Source organism: Schistocerca americana, chromosome 1, assembly GCF_021461395.2.
Source record: "Schistocerca americana isolate TAMUIC-IGC-003095 chromosome 1, iqSchAmer2.1, whole genome shotgun sequence".
NCBI classification, from domain to species: domain Eukaryota; kingdom Metazoa; phylum Arthropoda; class Insecta; order Orthoptera; family Acrididae; genus Schistocerca; species Schistocerca americana.
In genome coordinates, this window is record NC_060119.1 from 366,388,847 (window position 1) to 366,408,660 (window position 19,814).

Below are 19,814 nucleotides of genomic sequence, written 5' to 3' on the forward strand. Positions count from 1 at the left end.
TGCTGGTATAATTACTGAGGTGACGAAGTCAACTATTTGCTTGCTCAGCTGGAGTCAAAATTTGTTGAAAACGTCTATGATCTAGTTACAAGTGACAAGAACAATAAATATTCTCTTGCAAAAGAACAACTTTTGACAATCTTTAAAGAAAGTGAAGAGCATCAAATTAAAAAAAACTCTTGAGTGGTTTAGAACTATGTGACGAAGCCTAGCTAATTATTAAGAAAAATCCGGGGCTTTGCCGAAACTAATGTGTCAGTCAAGGTTTTGAAAAAACTTTGGCTTGACAAACTTCCTAGTAGCATAGAATGTAGTTTAGTTATATCTCACGAAACAGTGGATAAGATTGCTCAAATGACAGATCATATGATTGAAATGCACTCTGTTGAGGAGGCTGAAACTGCATCAGTTCAGTCCATTCTTTCAACATCGCAATCCATGACAGACCAAGATTTTCTCTTAACACCTGAAGAAATGGAAAATGAGATAAAAATGCTTTGCAAAGCAAGCATGCAAGATCGCATGGTAGAAGTAGAGCAAAATTCAATAAAAACAGAAAATACTGCTATCATCATTTTAAATTTGACACATGCTGTAAGCCTGAAAAATGTGTTCAGCCTTGTCAGTGGTCAAACAAGGAAAACTAGAAATGATCGACATAACAGCATCTGAGTGTTCTACCCCTGTACTCACATCAAGCTGCCAATATCACCTATTTGTTAAAGACTGGAATAGTGGAAGTTATTTTCTGGTAGGTAGTGGTGGGATTTGTCTGTTATACCAGTTTCAAAAGGCAAGAATGTTCGACCCTCTGACTTCATTCTTTATGCTGCAAATGATTCAAAGATAAAAAGTTGCTGTTCCAAGTATAAACCTTCGATTTAGGGCTTAAATACAATTCTGAACAGCCATTCATTACAGTAGACATATCAAAAGGAATACTGGGGGCTGATTTCCTTTATCATTATGGTTTACTCGTTGATCTCAAAAACAAAAAATTGATAAACAATATCACCAAAGTAAAGATCTCGGCAGAAGTAACCACTATGAATGCTAAAGACTCACAAAGCTCACTCTAGCCAACATGCCAGTTTTCTAAACTTTTGGAAAAATTTCCTAAACTAACAAAATCTACCATAGTACCAAAGATGTTGAAGCACAAAGTACAGAATTACATCACTATATCGACCGGTCCACCAGCATACAATAAGGCTCATTGTTTGGACCCACATACACTGCAAGTTGCAAAAATTGAATTTCAGTTTCTGTTAAATATTCAATGCAATCACAATGGGCTAGAACTAGATTTCTGTTTCCCGTATTTCAGTAGCATCAGAATCTCCAGAGCAACATGTTGAGCATCTAAACTCACTCATTAAACAGCTGAATTAATATGATATTGTAATAAATGTTGACAAATCAATATTTGGTGTACAACAGCTAACATTCTTAGGACATTAATTACACCTACAGAAACAAAGGCAGATCCAGAAAAGGTTGCGGCAATAATGAACTACAAATGACCTGAAACAGTTCGTGATCTTAGAACGTTTCTAGGGATCATCAACTTCTATCGTCGGCACTTGGAACATGCTGCTGAAAATCATGCTTTGCTGAATGATTACTTGAAAGGCACAACTAAAAATGCCTGAAGACATACTGACTGGATGGAAGAAGACAGAAGAAGCAACTGCTCAGTTCCAAAAACGGAAAGAAGATTTTGCAAATACTACGCTTTTGACACTTCCTGGGTTGCACAGTCGACTTGCATTGTTTGTAGGTGCATCAGATGCTGCGGCAGGTGCTCCACTGCAGCAGTGGCAAGATAGATTGTGGAGAACAATTGGATTTTTTTCAAAAAAAGTTCACAATGGCATGAAACAAGTATTCCATGTATGACAGAGAGCTGCTTGTTTATACATGGCTGTCAAATATTTTAAATATCTGTTAGAAGGAAGAGACTTCCATATTTATATTGACCACGCACCTCTAACGTATGCATTCAAGCAAAATAAAAAGAAAGCAATGCCATTCCAATTACGTTATCTTCAGCATATTTCACAGTTTACTACAGACCTGTGACATATATTTGGTAAAGAAAATGTTGTTGCTGATAGCTTATCAAGGCTTGAAGAATCAGTTCCAGGTAACTATGAAGATATAGCCCAGGCACGAGAAGATGGCTAGGAGCTTCATCAACTACACTCCAGTGGCCATACATCATTTAAATTAAAATACCCACTTGACACATGAAAAAGAGGTCAGAAATTGAGGTAAAACATACAATGCTTGCCAGAAAAATAAAGTATCATGACATGTTCAAGAGCCACAAGGACAATTTCCCTGTAAAGAGGAACACTTCAAAATAATTCACCTTGACCTGACAGGACCAATGCCTCCTTCGGATGAATATACTGATTGTTCAATATGTATCGATACAAGTTACAAATTGGATGAAAGTAGTATCTCTTCGAGACATACAAGCAGGAGCAATAGCATGAGCATTTTTCAGTTGTTGGATCACCTGATAGTGATTGCCTGTGGAAGACAATTTAACTCAAAGCTATTCCAAGGCTATCAAAATTATGTAGTTGTAATCAAACACAAACTACACCATATCATCCTCAATCAAATGGAAAAATTGAAAGATTTCATCGGACACTCAAAGCAGCCATCCATGGCCATACAGCTGCTAAATGGACTCCAGTAATACCTGTGATCCTTCTTGGTCTTTGATGCTGAATTAGAGAAAACTCTAAAGCTACAATTGCAAAAATGGTTTATGGCTCGCACATCAGGATATCAAGTGATTTTTGTCAAGGGTATGGCACAAAAAGGGCTTCAGATTTACGCCAATTTGTGTCACAGCTGAAGCAGTATATGAATCATCTGAAACCTGTACAATATCCCGACAAAGCAAAAGAAACCTCATTCACACATAAGGACCTCAGCAACATAACACATGTGTTTGTAAGGGCTGACCGAGTGAAGAAGGCGTTAGGGCCTCCATATGAAGTGATTGAAACGAATCAAAAATTTTTTGGACTTAAAGGTGAAAGGCCAGATAAAGAATATTTCCACTGGTTGATTAAAACCTGCCTACCTGATTAATGAGAATAATAAACACCCTGGAGACATTCTGGTTGAACCCTCAGCACAGAACCAACAACCAGACTCTACAGAATATGAAAAACCAAAAAGAACAACGATCTGGCCGTGAAATTCGATTTCCAGCAAGATTAGTTATAGTCTTATACTGACTATGCTACTATGAAGGGGATGATGTGGGAACATGGCAAATTATTATTTGTATTTTTAATGTGTTTGAAAAGTGTTTGATTTGATAATGTTGGCATAATAATATTATTATTCTTTGGAATAAAATGACAAAAGACGTTTATTATTCCATGGTAATTGTAATTAAAGTTTCTTGGTATGCGCAATAAGAAAATAAAATAAATTGAAAAATCTAGCTGAATTAAGTCCTTAATGTATGTAAAGAGCAGCAAGTACTAAGATAGTTATCTTTCACATAATATTAAATAACTAAAATACACAAGCTGGCAAGAAAAAACTGTAAAATTACAAAGAAACAACATGATTAGGCTAATAATTAACCTTCAGGAGCTGTCGAAATACACATTTAAAAGTAGAGAAAACTAGTTTATAATTATCCACATTTTTGTACTTTTAAATGCTTCTGTTCACAGTACTTGAAATTTTGGTTCTTGAATGTAAGTAATGCCAACTATCCTGTCTCCTCATAATTTTTTCATTTTTCTTACATGAGTTTTTTAAAATAATAATGATTCTTTTCCACAAGGCTGTTGTATATGTTTTGCTTGATTCTCTGTAAATCCAACTGCTTTCAGCAGCATTAGATCTTTGGTAACAATCTTCATGAAATAATTTTTCTTCCTACATCAATCCCATCTGCCTCAAAGCAATATTCTGCCATCCACCCAACCTATGCAATACCTGTGTCCATCTCTATGCCCACCACACACGCCATCCAAGATAAGTGCTTTAGCTTTAAAGAAGGTGTCTGAAAGCTAAGCACTTTTCCATTTTTTTATACACCTGCATCTCCTCTACTTAGCAAGCAATGACCTATCTTCATGTCAGATTATATAATTCATCAGTGTTCAAGAGAGATAAAGACATTGTTTATCCACAATATTTCATCAACAAACTCTGTTACAAAATATCATGGCAAGGAAATGTTTAACAGGCTGTGTGCCCAGAAAGAATATGTTCTACAAATGTGTCACAGAATTCTTTTAAACTAAGAATTACCTGAATCACAGATCCAGGGAGACTGTGGAAGTTAATGTATGTTGCATTAATTTCAGGTTTAGAAAGCAAGAATATACTGTTAACTGTGGAGGCTACTGGACCAGAACAACTAACTGGAAATATAGGAACTGTCTGGAGATGGAAGAAGAATTATTTTAAATAATTCAAGTACATGGATCCCACAGAGTCACTGTAGAATTACTTACCAACTGACATCCTATTGGCATCAATCCTCTCATCCCTAGTGACATCAATTTGCAAAGAATCATCACCAAGTGATTTCATGTCATCGACTGTCATGTAACGGTACTGCTGATGATCATTCATTCCTGGATCTTCACCTATGAGATTTAAAAATAATGACATAATACAGAAAACTAGATTATTTACAAAAAACTAGTTTATTTATACAAATGCAAGAATCTAGGTCATACTGTAATAATTAACATACATGGTAGATGAGAGAGCACAGTTTTGGAAAATCATTTTTGTCATTTATAAGACATGAAAATGTGTCTGAATAACAATTACTTCAGCATTTGTTGCAAAGGTATTGCATATGGAAATGGAAAGCTGACTTAAAGCGGGAAATCTTCCCCAATGCAAGTTTAAATGTAGTATCTTGTATTTCACATTCCAAACTTTCCGTTATCCAAAGGCTTTTCCTCAACTCATAATTGTTATGCTGAACATTACAACACACAAATTGCAATAGCATCATTCCCCAGAAAAGTATCCAGGATTTTTACAATGTTTAGCGTGATACATGTTTCATAGTTGCATTATCATGTGATAGTGTGTGGCTGTGAAATGGGTCAAAACATTTAATTCATTATTATGTTCATATCACTAACAATCACAGAGGTTAGAAATACAAATTCATAAAGTATCTAAACATAGAGATTGATGTATAAAGCACAAAGACAATTTTTACAGAACACAAGCAATGAGATTTACAAGGTGTACTTAAAGCAACAAGAAATATTAAAATGGGAAAACAAAGACACATATGGGAAATGGTCTTATCTGTCTCTGTTGAAGAATTCATCTAGAGAATATTAACTGTTTTCATGTGAAACTCCTCTAATTACTTTTAAATGATCAGTTATTGTAGTATCTTAATATTACTTAGAAGTGACTTAAAGATTTCTGTGCTATGGTACATTACCCCTTTTTGCACTAAAAACACATTCTTCAGATCACCATGTATGATACATTTACATCTTGTGTTATGAAGGTGATATGACTCACTCGCTTCACATTGTGAAGGACTGTGAAGCATGGACATCATGATTAAAAAGAAGATAATGACATGGCATTCTCGAAGGCACTGCATACACAATTCTAATTATATTTTTTGAATGGTACAGACATTTTTATACTGATTAATTGCCCCAGAAGGTGGTTCCTTAACACATCAGTGAATGGATGTAGTCAAAACAGGCAGTTTTGAGACACAGAGGTCTCTAATTTTCAGATGGCAAATGTTGCTAGACTAAGCCTTTTCAAGGTTTGGAGAATGTGGTGTTCCTAGTTAAGTCTGTTACGCATATTCTGTATGTGTTGACTCTCATGTGCAATATTTATCTCCTGTGGGCATTTGTGATCAGAATGGAATGGGGTGTAATTGGTTTTGTTGAGATTTATTGCTAGAGAATTTACTGCATATTAGTTCAGAACATCTTCAAGTAATTAGTTGGCCATTAAACTCTTAAGTTGGTGGATGTTTTATTGTCTATTTGAATGCTTGTGTCAATTGCAAACATTGGGAAGTCATTCGTTTTATTGCGGACAGAGGTAGGTCATTGACACATATAGGAAATATCGTGTAACTAAGGACAAAACCTTGTGGGACTTCGTAACATACCATTCCCTAGTTGGTCTCTATCCCTCAAACCTGCATGTTGTTTCCATATATCACTATTCTCTATTTTCTGTCTTGTAGATAGAATTTTAGCTAATCTCCCACTTGCTCTCAGATTCAATAATGGTGTACTTTTTCTGTAAGTATCCTATCATATCATCAATATAGTCAAAATTCTTAGACAACAGGCAACAATATATTCTTATCAAGGCAAACCAAAACATTATTTTTAAATGAAAACCTGACTTCAGTTGCAGAGTACATGTTCGGAATCCAAACTGGTCTTTGTTAATTATGTGAAAGTTGTCAGAGTGACTTACAATCCTTATGGCACACATTCATTTTTCAAAGACTTTAGAAAATGCAGTCAAAGGGAGATAGGGTAATAATTTATAACATCTATTGCATCGCCTTTTTTGTAGTGGGATTTCACAATAGAATATTTCATCCTGTTGAACAACATACCTTGATTGAAGGAGGTACTGAATATATGAGATATAACTTTACTTAACTGATTACAGCAATCTTTTAGTAGCTAGGCTAAAATATTGTCACCATTTGTTGAGATTTGCTTTTTAAAGAAATGATGGATTTCCTTAATTCCTGTACTGTTTTGGGGGTTACACCTATCATCTCTACAGAATTAGGGAAATGTTCTTTCAGTATTTTAATCACCATTTCTAAGAAGCCATTATCACTTACAAATCACCCATTAAAGATTGTTGCCACTGACTCAGTCTCTCTGCATACTTGTGTATCTTCAATGTTCAGAACTAGGTTTTGGATCCTACTGCAGCAATTTACACTAGCCTCACTCCTTATGACTTTCCATACTGTTTTGATATTGTTATTAAACTTATTAATTCTGGAGGACAAATACAAACTTTTAGGCTTCTGAATAACTTCACTTAATATTTTACAATACTGTTATAATGACTTAACTGGGAGTGGTTATCGAATTTTTTGACCCAATGTACAGCTCTCACTTTCTTTAGCATGAAGTCTTTACAGAAGTAAAGTGAGTGACATACTGATAAAATATTCTTTATTTAATGGGAAAAGAAGATGACAGTGGCCACTCTGAATCAAATTTCTTTGAAGTTTACAAATCTCCTCAAGATGACAAGCACATAATCTGTTGGGAGACTGTCTTCCTATATTAATGTCTTCACCTACCAAGGATTTACAATGTTATGAACTTTTCACAATTCTGTGTACTGCTATTGGAAAAAATCTGATTTCATCACAAAATAAATACATCTCACCTCACTATATATTTTTCTGCACGAAACTTTCATTCTACAATGAACTGCACACCGTAATGACATTTCACATCATATTAAAATAATATGGTGGGCCTCGCCTAAATGTTTGTCATTCACAGAAAACATTCTATGAAATGATTCATTTGTGGGCCAACTAAAAGCTTCAATTTACCATGATTCTGTTCTATCTGACTTATATTTTGCTCATGAGTGAAATGTAACAGCAAGGGCAAGGTAGTGGATTGAGAGAGAGCTAGTGTGACATATTTTTGGGGTATGTTGCTCAAGAGAATTGCCTTAAAACAAAGGATGGGGGATTAGAGGGCATAACCTCAACAACGCTATTAGAGATATAAAACACAGACCCATGGTAGAAGAATATAATGAAAACTTTACGAACTTCCAGCATGCTGGAGTAACTTGGGTCAGCAACTTCTGTCAATCAATAGAACAAAAAAAGCAGTTCAAGTTGCATATATTTTATTTTTCATTTGATGACTAGTTCTTGGCTGAGACCCACTTTCAAATCAACATAACAAAGTAATCAACATAACAAAGTCAAAAATGGCATTTCTGAAGACATCAAAAAATGTGTAACATACATTCATTTTCTTTTTTTTTTTTTTTTACATCTTCAGAAATTCCATTTTCGACATTGTTATGTTGATTTGAAAATGGGTCTCAGACCGAAACAAGTCACTGAATGAAAAATAAAATATTTGCAACTTGGGCCGGTTTTTCGTCCTACTGGATAATGAAAACTGCCAAGTGTCGTGCTTGAGTGAATGCTGCATCCTTCTTTAGTAATAAAAGGTCCTTATGAATTAAGTAAAAGGTGGAGTCACATAACATGACTGTAATCAAAACATAAAATTAGCCACAGTAGTGTACTATATCAAGGCACAGCTAACTGAAACCCACATTGCACAGTTCAGCATTCAGAAAACAGACCCATGTTCTTGTGACAGGAAACACATCTTCAATAGAACTTATCAAAATAGGAAATCTGCAAGTTATTGAGAGATTTAGAAACACACAAAAAAGAATTTCTTAATTGTTAACACAAGTAATAACAGCATAATTACCTGTTCTTGTACTCTGATCGTGAGTCATTAGATAATGGAACAAATCAAGAAATGTAGTCTGCAAAAGCAGGAAATTATCTCTGATGCACACAAACACAACAGCATCATATATGTGCACAGAAATACTGTTACATGACACAGACTCACCAGACAAAATAGTGTCAAACCTATAAATCATTACACTGTTATATAATCTGTAGAACCATAACTTAGCTTTAATATTGTGCAATAACTTTCTCTATTCAAATGAGACAGATTTTGACTCAGAAAACAAATACACCCAGAAGGAAATAATTCTCATATGAAACACTATGTTTGGAGCGTAAGTGGAGATTCTCCCAAATACAGCTCTGGTCGAAGTGCTCTATTTCCCGTTACACCAATTACAACAGTGTGGAATGTGACTTTAATATAAACATTTTAAACATGATTTATGCACATGCAGAAGATATTTTTATGGCTTTAAGTTTAATAATTAGAAGTAACTAGAGACAATGTCTGGCTAAACAGCTATTTGATAATGCTGTGAAATGAGCAATAAATAGAAGACAAGTTAAAAGTTTTCTGCTGCTCATCCTTTGCATCAGATAATTTGTAATATATATTATGGTTAAGTGATGACACATCATAGATTAAGTATATTTTCTTATTTCACGGAATCTGTTTTGCTAAGGATGCCCACTCAAAATAAACCATTTATTGCTTGTTATGAACAGAACTTTTAAAGCTTTATTTGATTAAAAAATGATTAATTTGGGAACTACATTGGCCTAAAATGATGTTTGCAGTGCCAGCATCTACACAACCCAGCAATATCTGACTACAAGCAACAAGCAAGCTATGAAAATGATTATACCTCTAACCACAAGCCATTATGTAAAAGATAACTACACAGTCTACAAATATGTTCGAGGATAATCACAAGCAGAAAGTGGATAATTAAACAATAGTAATCAGTACATACCAACAGCAAAACTACATGGTTTCTACAGACATAAGTTTTTTATCCATAACCATCTACTAAAATACTGAAAATTCTCTAAAAATATATATTTACATAGTGTAAAAAGATGGAAGACAATTACACTTACGTGTATACTGCATTTGACCTTGGTAGTAAGGCAAGTAGACATGTTGGGCATGGGTAGGTTTTCCGTAAACATTCATCGCCATATCCAACACTTCGTCACCACCTGCGAGTTTGGGATAAAGAAGACAGAAAGACCCGCAGTCAACTACCATGCCCGGGATGTAAATAGGGATCCCAATCTGAATAAATCAACTCTTAGGTGTACAAAAAGAACTAAAGTTGGCATGTGTCAACATATTTCAAAACATATGTTATCTGAATGCACTAAGAGTTAATTCATTCTTGTGGCTTCTGAACACAGCAACAATATAAAAGAATAAGGTACATGATTAGACAGTTACTTCTGTAGAACAAAAAAGCATACTCAGAATAGTTAGTACTGAATGTATAAAACAGAAATTCAGAAGCACTTGTGTTAGACCACAATAGGAGCAGTTAAATTCAAACCAAGTTTAGTTAAGGGAAAGAAGTCACTGTCATGTTTTGATCTGTTACTATTAATGAGAAGTTATGCAGAAGCTCAAAAAAGAAACATCAGAAGAAAGGTAACAATCTTTAGTATTTTATGACATACAGAATGCAACCTTCCATGAAGTTTACTCTTTCTATGAAATGTTATAAATATCAACAGGGAGCTGTGCATCATAATTCAATAGTGGCCAATGTTAAAATCTTACAATTTTACAGTTAGATCAATCTACATTCCAATGCATACCAACACATTCCATGGCATGCAGCAAACAGTTAAGATTTCATCAAGGCGAATGGTAAACAAGTGTTAGGAAATACATAAAGAATAAAGGAATCACAAAAATTTATAAGAAGGAATACATAATGCTCACATATATATTAACTTCAAAATGACGAACACAATGCAGTTAACAGAACTGACTACTTCCTCGCCTCTTAGCTTCCAAGCTGAATAGCTCTTCCTTGGAAGCAAGTTGGCTGACTAATTCACCTTTTATGGTAATGGTCTGCTTTCAACCATAATAATACTGGCATTTTTCTATTGCTTTATATAAATAATCAGCCTTTCCTTAATGTCTTTTGGATCCAATTTAGACTGAAGATTAAGTTCAAAAATTAATTACAAGACACCTAACTTTCTAAAAATTGATAAAGATTACTTTTATTGCTACCATTCTGCCCACTTGGGAAACGTGCCAGTACTATAACTCCGATCAAATTTCAGAACTTGTATCCCTGAAAATTATGAAATAATAATTCTGCCAATCATTACCAGTTAAAGAAGAGAATAAAGTAAAGAACTAATCAAGACTTACGTAAAACTGTCTGTTAGAACCATACAGCTTTTAGTTCTATTGGATCATTTTGCAATATGACCCATAGATAGGTCCTGGATTTTCATTGCTAACTGCAGGAGCCACTCCCCAACTTTTTTTCATAATGCTAGGTTTGTACCAGAAATTGTTGCACCCATCGCACATAAAACTATATTAGTAAAAACTAAGACTTAAAAATCCCTTAGTACCTAATATGTTAGCATTTAGATTACTATTCAATCAATGTTCATAACAAGCCTGACCTGCCACTTCAAATTTAAAAACAGCATTGCTGTTCTTTCAGACACAGATACCATCTTCATGTAATTAAGGCTAACTGGCCATTGACCTCCTTCTTCTATGCTGTATGCACACGCATTGCTCGATCTCTCACGGGGCGCAGTAAGATTGTCTGCTGCAGGTAATGAGTGTAATGGGCAGGGGCACTACGAATGTGGTATTTGGACATTAAGTTGGGAATGTGGGTCTCACGGGGAGTGTACAAGGGATAAATCCCTGCAGTTGCACTATCCTCTGTGCCCTCAGTGGTTCAGATGGATAGAGCATCTGTCATGTAAGCAGGAGATCCTGGGTTCGAGTCCAGGTCAGAGCACACATTTTCAACTGTCCCCGTTGATGTATATTGATGCCTGTCAACAGCTTAGGGTCTTGATTTAATTATCATTTCACACAGAAAGGTAGTCATATTGAGGAGCTTTTTCAATGCTAGTTCTGTGCTAACCTAATGTGCATGTAGTAAGTGAATAGTACAAACAGATACGCAATACCCTTTTCCTTCATTTCTAAACACTGTTTCTCACTTTCAGTTTTTATAATATGTTTTAAGCATTTAGATTAGAGATATGTATATTTTCAAAAATTTTCATTCTATACATTGCAATTTTATTTTATATTGAAACATGAATATCCATGTACCAATGTACTGCATCAAAAGAGCCAGAAAAATATCCTAAATTACTCTGTCTGAGGAGTGAGGAAAGTCAAAATTTATACTCAGATCTGTTCAGTACACTCTAATCAATTATTGTTTCAGTAATGTTGTAAAGATTCTTATATGAACTTTTCACAATTAAGAAAAACATATGAATTTGTCCATCTATTCTTTTTCTTCTTACCATCTACACTCCTGGAAATGGAAAAAAGAACACATTGACACCGGTGTGTCAGACCCACCATACTTGCTCCGGACACTGCGAGAGGGCTGTACAAGCAATGATCACACGCACGGCACAGCGGACACACCAGGAACCGCGGTGTTGGCCGTCGAATGGCGCTAGCTGCGCAGCATTTGTGCACCGCCGCCGTCAGTGTCAGCCAGTTTGCCGTGCCATACGGAGCTCCATCGCAGTCTTTAACACTGGTAGCATGCCGCGACAGCGTGGACGTGAACCGTATGTGCAGTTGACGGACTTTGAGCGAGGGCGTATAGTGGGCATGCGGGAGGCCGGGTAGACGTACCGCCGAATTGCTCAACACGTGGGGCGTGAGGTCTCCACAGTACATCGATGTTGTCGCCAGTGGTCGGCGGAAGGTGCACGTGCCCGTCGACCTGGGACCGGACCGCAGCGACGCACGGATGCACGCCAAGACCGTAGGATCCTACGCAGTGCCGTAGGGGACCGCACCGCCACTTCCCAGCAAATCAGGGACACTGTTGCTCCTGGGGTATCGGCAAGGACCATTCGCAACCGTCTCCATGAAGCTGGGCTATGGTCCCGCACACCGTTAGGCCATCTTCCGCTCACGCCCCAACATCGTGCAGCCCGCTTCCAGTGGTGTCGCGACAGGCGTGAATGGAGGGACGAATGGAGACGTGTCGTCTTCAGCGATGAGAGTCGCTTCTGCCTTGGTGCCAATGATGGTCGTATGCGTGTTTGGCACCGTGCAGGTGAGCGCCACAATCAGGACTGCATACGACCGAGGCACACAGGGCCAACACCCGGCATCATGGTGTGGGAAGCGATCTCCTACACTGGCCGTACACCACTGGTGATCGTCGAGGGGACACTGAATGGTGCACGGTACATCCAAACCGTCATCGAACCCATCGTTCTACCATTCCTAGACCGGCAAGGGAACTTGCTGTTCCAACAGGACAATGCACGTCCGCATGTATCCCGTGCCACCCAACGTGCTCTAGAAGGTGTAAGTCAACTACCCTGGCCAGCAAGATCTCCGGATCTGTCCCCCATTGAGCATGTTTGGGACTGGATGAAGCGTCGTCTCACGCGGTCTGCACGTCCAGCAAAAACGCTGGTCCAACTGAGGCGCCAGGTGGAAATGGCATGGCAAGCCGTTCCACAGGACTACATCCAGCATCTCTACGATCGTCTCCATGGGAGAATAGCAGCCTGCATTGCTGCGAAAGGTGGATATACACTGTACTAGTGCCGACATTGTGCATGCTCTGTTGCCTGTGTCTATGTGCCTGTGGTTCTGTCAGTGTGATCATGTGGTGTATCTGACCCCAGGAATGTGTCAATAAAGTTTCCCCTTCCTGGGACAATGAATTCACGGTGTTCTTATTTCAATTTCCAGGAGTGTATATTCACGGTACTCTCATTATCCTAAGGTTTCTTTCCAGAACGGATCTTTTCCTTTGCAGCAGAGTGTGTAAAGTTTTTGGATTTCCTGGTAAATTAAAACTGCGCACCAACCTGTGACTTGAATACAGAAAACTGCTTTTTTTTCAGGCAATGCTCTCATTGATGTCTTGTTTTAACTTTAATGTCCCTACATTACGAATCATTCGCTATTTGTGGATTATTTTCTTTTCAAAGTATGTGTGAGTGTTGAATGCAAAATGTCATTTATCAACGTTATATTAACAGATCATCACAATGAAGTTTGCTTTGTACAAGTAGAACATCCTAGTTAGCTGCACTTCTCATACAAGTTTTTAGTTTTCATAACAATTCTGTTGGTTGCAAGAGACTCACTATTATAAATTGCCCTTAAAGAGACACAGCAACAACAGGAAGAAAAATAACTGGTATACACATACTTATCCAACTAAGTGAGACACACAGACAAAAAAAAGACATAAATAGACATATTTTTGAGGGAGGAGTATATGCCTCAGACACAGGAAGCTGGAGCAGGTTTATGTAGATAAGTAACTTTATTTCTATCAACGAGAATATGTTAGAAATGTTAGTAGCCTTCAGAAGCAACCACAATCAGCCACAGTGCAGTTAAAATGCTCACTGGCAAAGCAAAAACAGTATCACACTAGTATTCATGTGATAAGATCTGCTAAACGTATATCACTGAATGTCTGATACTAGACCACAATTAAACCATACTCACTATGTCAAGGCTAAAGCATTATGACAAAAAAATTCCCTGATTTGAACTAAGTGGAATGTTACTATTAAAGACCAAAAAAGAAAACATTGTTTTGTATGTTATAATATTTAATTCTTAGGAATTTTTCATTTTCAGTTACAGTAAAATTATTAGTTTATGCACATTTCCAAAATATTTTAAGGTGGTAAATGATGTGGGGTCCCAATGTAATACTTCACATGTCATGTATCCAGCTTGGAAGCACATTCTTTAGTTGTAGTTCATTATCAGTGTAGAGGAGCAGACAAAAATTGAAAAAATAAAATTACTCCTATTATTGATCCTGCTACATTTCACACGTTTTATGGACTAAGGATTATAGCTGTTCAGACATGAGTCTTAATTTTTATTTTCCTGGTTACTGAGCAGAGTAGGGCTCAGGATAGAAGAACAAATTTTAAAAGGAAAAAAAAACTTACAGCTGAAACTGAAGTATGCATATGGTAAAAGAAAAATGTTGGATATTCAGAAAACAGCAGACACAATAAAACTGAGGGGAAAATAAATGAATCTTAGATTAGTGGAATTTAGAAATAAGACACAGACAGAAAAGAAATGGAAGAGTAGAGAAAAGATAATTACATGAGTGACACAGACAAAATTATTGATACAAAATGCTAACTGCATGACATAGGTCAGAAATATCTAGGTAAATCAGGGGTATTACGGTAGAGCAGGTGCACTTCATAATCCTGCTTTTGTTCACATGGAGCTTCTAGTCTGAAATGGAGTACATCACTGTAACTGTTAGCACAGCACCCATCCCTTCCTTTCAGTTAAGAGATTTCATTCTTTTGCCTATATGGACATATGTGTGTTCTATGTAATGTTTGATACATGAAATGAAACCAAAAGTGCTTTGCAATGAATTTCACATTATATAATGTAATGTAAATGGACAGATAAAAAATCTACTCATTGCTCCAGCCCGTTTACATTATATTATCAATAATTGATTATTTTTGTTGTTATATTATATAATGTGATTCTTGAAAAATTATAAATATTTTAAGAATAACTTCAAGTTAAAAAAGTTATTGTGTTCATTTTAAAAATAATCAAGAGCAGATTAAAACTGTGTGCCGGACCGAGACTCGAACTCAGAACCTTTGCCTTTCGCGAGCAAGTGCTCTACCAACTGAGCTACCCAAGCACGACTCACGCCCTGTCCTCACAGCTTTACTTCCACCAGTACCTCGTCTCCTACTTTCCAAACTTCACAGAAGCTCTTCTGCATACTTTGCAGAACTAGCACTCCTGGAAGAAAGGATATTGCGGAGACATGGCTTAGCCACAGCCTGGAAGATGTTTCCAGAATGAGATATTCACTCTGCAGCGGAGTGTGCGCTGATATGAAACTTCCTGGCAGATTAAAACTGTGTGCTGGACCAAGACTTGAACTCGGGACCTTAGCCTTTTGCAGGCAAGTGCTCTACCAACTGAGCTACTGAAGCACGGCTCACGTCCCGTCCTCACAGCTTCACTTCTGCCAGTATCTTGTCTTCTACCTTCCAAACTTTACATGTCTCTGCAATATCCTTTCTTCCAGGAGTTCTAGTTCTACAAGTTTCGCAGAAGAGCTTCTGTGAAGTGTGGAAAGGTCCCAAGTTCGAGTCTCAGTCCGGCACACAGTTTAATCTGTCAAGAAGTTTCATATCAGCGCACACTCTGCTGCAGATTGAATATCTCATTCTGGAATCAAGAGCACACACATAGGTAATTAAATCTATCTGTGATGAAAAAGTTAGTACCATTCAATAGTTTAATTTGAATTTTTGAATATCCAATAACAACTACTTTACAGCTTTCCCCTCTATACAAGAGCAACTGTTTTGACAATACCTTTAGTGCTTTACAAAAGAGAGCACAGTTGCTTATAATGTGAGGAACTAATTTATCATGTGTGTTTACTGACTATTTAGACACTGATTTCATCCACCCTTATGGACTAAAAACTTAATGGGTGATATCCTGTGACTGGTAATCAAAGAATTGACCACTGAAGCTAACACATCTGTCACAAAAATTTAAATTTATATTATGTGCTATGTGATGAGAGAATGATACATGGCTTCACCATAAAGAAAGATACTTTCCAGCCAAAGGAACCTCTTTCAATAATAGTAACAGTCTATAAGACTCCTGATCTCAGGGTAGTGTTTTTTACCTAGTAATAAAAACATCCTGGATCCCAGGTTCAATCCCAGCTGCTGCTTAAATTCTAAATAAAAATCATCGTCAATGGTGACCAAGGACTCCCAGTGTAAAGAGTTACCTTCATTCTACTAACAAAGTCAATGATTGCCAGAGGAGCTGACAGAGTTTCAGGTCATCCTCTTGACCTTGTGGCTGGAAACTACTGCTACAAAATGAAAGAATCAGCAACAGTTAATGGCATGACGATGCAGAAGGCAATGGAAACAATTGGATTAAAGACAAATGGTGTGTATTGATAGGACAGTGGCCTGAAACTGAGAAGTGTCAGGATGATCTCTCCTAATGGCAAAAGATTCTGGGTTAGCCCCCATTCAGATATCTGGGAGGGTACTGCCACTGGGGATGTATCAATGAGAAAAAGAGTCAATAACCAACAAAAAGGTAACATATTACAAGTCAGAGTATGGAATGTCGCAAGTCACTGGACTCGCATTTGGTAGGACTACGGTTCAATCCCGCGTCCGGCCACCTTGATTTAGGTTTTCCGTGATTTCCCTAAATCGCTCCAGGCAAATGCCGGGGTGGTTCCTTTGAAAGGGCACGGCCGACTTCCTTCCCCGTCCTTCCCTTATCCGATGAGACCGATGACCTCGCTGCCTGGTCTCCTCTCCCTCTCCCCCCCCCCCCCCCCCCCCAAAAAGGGTCACAAGTCTGAATGTGATAGGGAAGCTAGAAAATCTGAAAAGGGGAATGTAAAGGCTCTGTCTAGATACAAGGGGGGTCAATGAATGGAAAGAAGACAAGGATTTCAGGACAGAGGAATAAAGCGTAATACCACCAGCAGCAGAAAGGGGTACAATGGGAATAGGATATAGAGATATAGAAAGATTCCAGATGAATTACTCATTGGGCACACAGAGATCGTAAGATATACCCAGGAGCAAATATAGGCTGGATCGCTATTTAGTGATGATGAAGAGTAGAATGGAGTTTAAGAGATTCATCTGGAAGAATCAATGTGTAAAGAAGTGGGATACTGAAGGACTGACAAATGAGATGTTTTATAACAATATACAGTTACACCACAACAGGTAGTTCAGTTGATGAGGAATGGGCATCTCTAAAAAGGGCAATGACCAGAGTTGAACACACGAACTAAATACAAGGAAAGTAACTGTGAAGAAACCTTAGGTAATTGAAGAAATACATCAACTAATCAATGGAAGGGGAAATACAAAAATATTCAGAAATATAAGTCACTTAGGAATGAAATAAAAAGGAATTTCAGCAAAGCCAACGTGAAATGGCTGCAGGAAAAATGTTCAGAAATTAACCTTTGGTGAAATTAAAAGTAAGGGTGTAAAATTAACAATGCAATTCCACTGGTAAGTGTCAAGGAGAGATAGGTCAGATGGAAAGAGTGCACTGAAGGCTTCTTTAAGGGGGAGGTCTTGCTTGATGACTTGATTAAGGTGGAAATGGGAGTCGATATGAAAGACATAGGGTATCTACTATTTGAGAACTGTGAAAGACTTACTGTCAAATAAGGTGGAAGGGTGAAAATATATAAAATTTAAAGTGGCAACCAACCAACAATTCAGGGAGACATACCATCAACTTTCAAAAAAATATCATCCACACAATACAGAATATACAAGGGCAGATAAGTGGAAGAACTCTCACACAATCAGCTTAACGGCTCATGCTTTTCAATTTATTGACAATAATAATACACAGAATAATGGAAAAGAAAAGTGACGATCTGTTAGACGACAATCAGTTTGACTTTTGGAAAGGTAAAGGCACCAGAGAGGCAGTTTGAAGTTGCGACTAATAATGGACGAAAGAAAAAAATCAAGACATGTTCACAGGGCTTGTTAACTAGAAAAAAGTGTTTGACAATGTAAAATGGTGGAAGATGTTTGAAATTCTGAGAAAAATAAAAGTACACTGTGTGGAGAAACAGATAATATACAATTTATATAAGAACCAAGAGGGAACAATAACAACTGAAGATCAAGAATTAAGTGCAAAGATGGAAAAGGGTGTAACACAGGAATGCAGTCTTTTGCCAGTACTGTTCAAACTGACTACTGAAGAAACAATGATGGAAATAAAAGACACGTCAAGAGTGGGATTAAAATTCAGGGTGAAAGAATGTTAATGATAAAATTCACTGATGAAATTGTTATCATCAGAGCAAGATGAATAACCTCAGTGAAGAAGAATTACAGGACAGTCTAATGAGCCAATCATCGTATGGACTGCTCAAAAACTGGAAAAGATGAAGAGTTAAGTGTTTAAGATGCGATGCTACAGAAAGAAGTTGAAAATTAGGTGAACCGATGAAATGAGGAATGAGAAGTTCTTCGCAGAAATGGCAAAGAAAGTGACATACGTAAAATGCAGACAAGAAGTACAGGATAATAGGCCACATATATTGAGACACCAAGGAATAATTTTCATAGTACCAGAGGGAGCTGTTGGGGGTAAAAACTGTAAGGGAAGACAAGACATTGGAAAACATTAAGCAAATAATTAAGGATGTAAGGTGCAAGTGCTAATCTGAGATGAAGAGGTTGGCACAAGAGAGGAATTCATGGCAGGCTGTAATACACGCCCTCAAATCCCCCCTGCATCTTCCCCCCACCCCCTCCCCCCTCCAAAAAAAAGTGCAATAAAAAGACTCTAGATATGATTTCAATATAATTAATTGACAATGGACAATAAGTAAAGCTGACTAATTGTCTCTCACAGTGGTATGTGGGTTTTCATTGCACTACTGCTGTGAGTTCTTGATTCGTCATATGAGAGAATAACATCTCCAGTGAAGAGCATGAATGCAATTTATTGGCAAACAGCAATTATCCACAAACAAAATTTAAAGCATTGTGCTCCAACACCTGTGTGAAAGTGTTTCAACTGCTGATGATAAAAAGACTAAAAACCATGTCCATGTTCGTGTACTTTTCTACATGAATATGTAAGGAAACTGCAGAGTATGCTTGTCATGGGACTACGCTCTATTAATTGAACAATGGTTTCTTCTTCATTCATATTTAATTCAACTGAACACACAGAAGAAACATGCATTCTGTGAGTTGTATAACTGTCATTCATAATTTTATGAAGACATATGAGTATATTCTAGAATTTGAGAAGGTATTCTGGACCAGATGACAAGTACCTACGGATATTGAAGACGTTCTCATTCCAGTGTATAATTATTCAAATTTTAGTATTGGGTAGCCTCATAAGTTCGTTCATTTTTCTCAAACCTTCCATCTACAGCACCTGCAAACCCTGCACCCACAGTGCCCACCAGGGTAACACAGTTGCCTAACCGTCACTATCACATAGAGATTGACACCCTGCCACACTGCTGGATATGTCAGTTTGTGT

The 19,814-nt window shown here is 37.3% G+C and overlaps 1 protein-coding gene across 1 annotated transcript in view; it reads right to left on the reverse strand.

The window, feature by feature from the left end:
- LOC124600409 (ankyrin-3-like) overlaps positions 1–19,814 on the reverse strand; it is a 267,644-nt gene that overhangs the window by 92,851 nt on the left and 154,979 nt on the right. Inside the window, exons 17-18 of the mRNA XM_047136159.1 lie at positions 9,602–9,703; positions 4,503–4,637 (exon numbers count right to left, since the gene is read on the reverse strand). Of these exons, the coding sequence (XP_046992115.1) occupies positions 4,503–4,637; positions 9,602–9,703 (237 nt within the window). The remainder of the gene's footprint in view (positions 1–4,502; positions 4,638–9,601; positions 9,704–19,814) is intronic.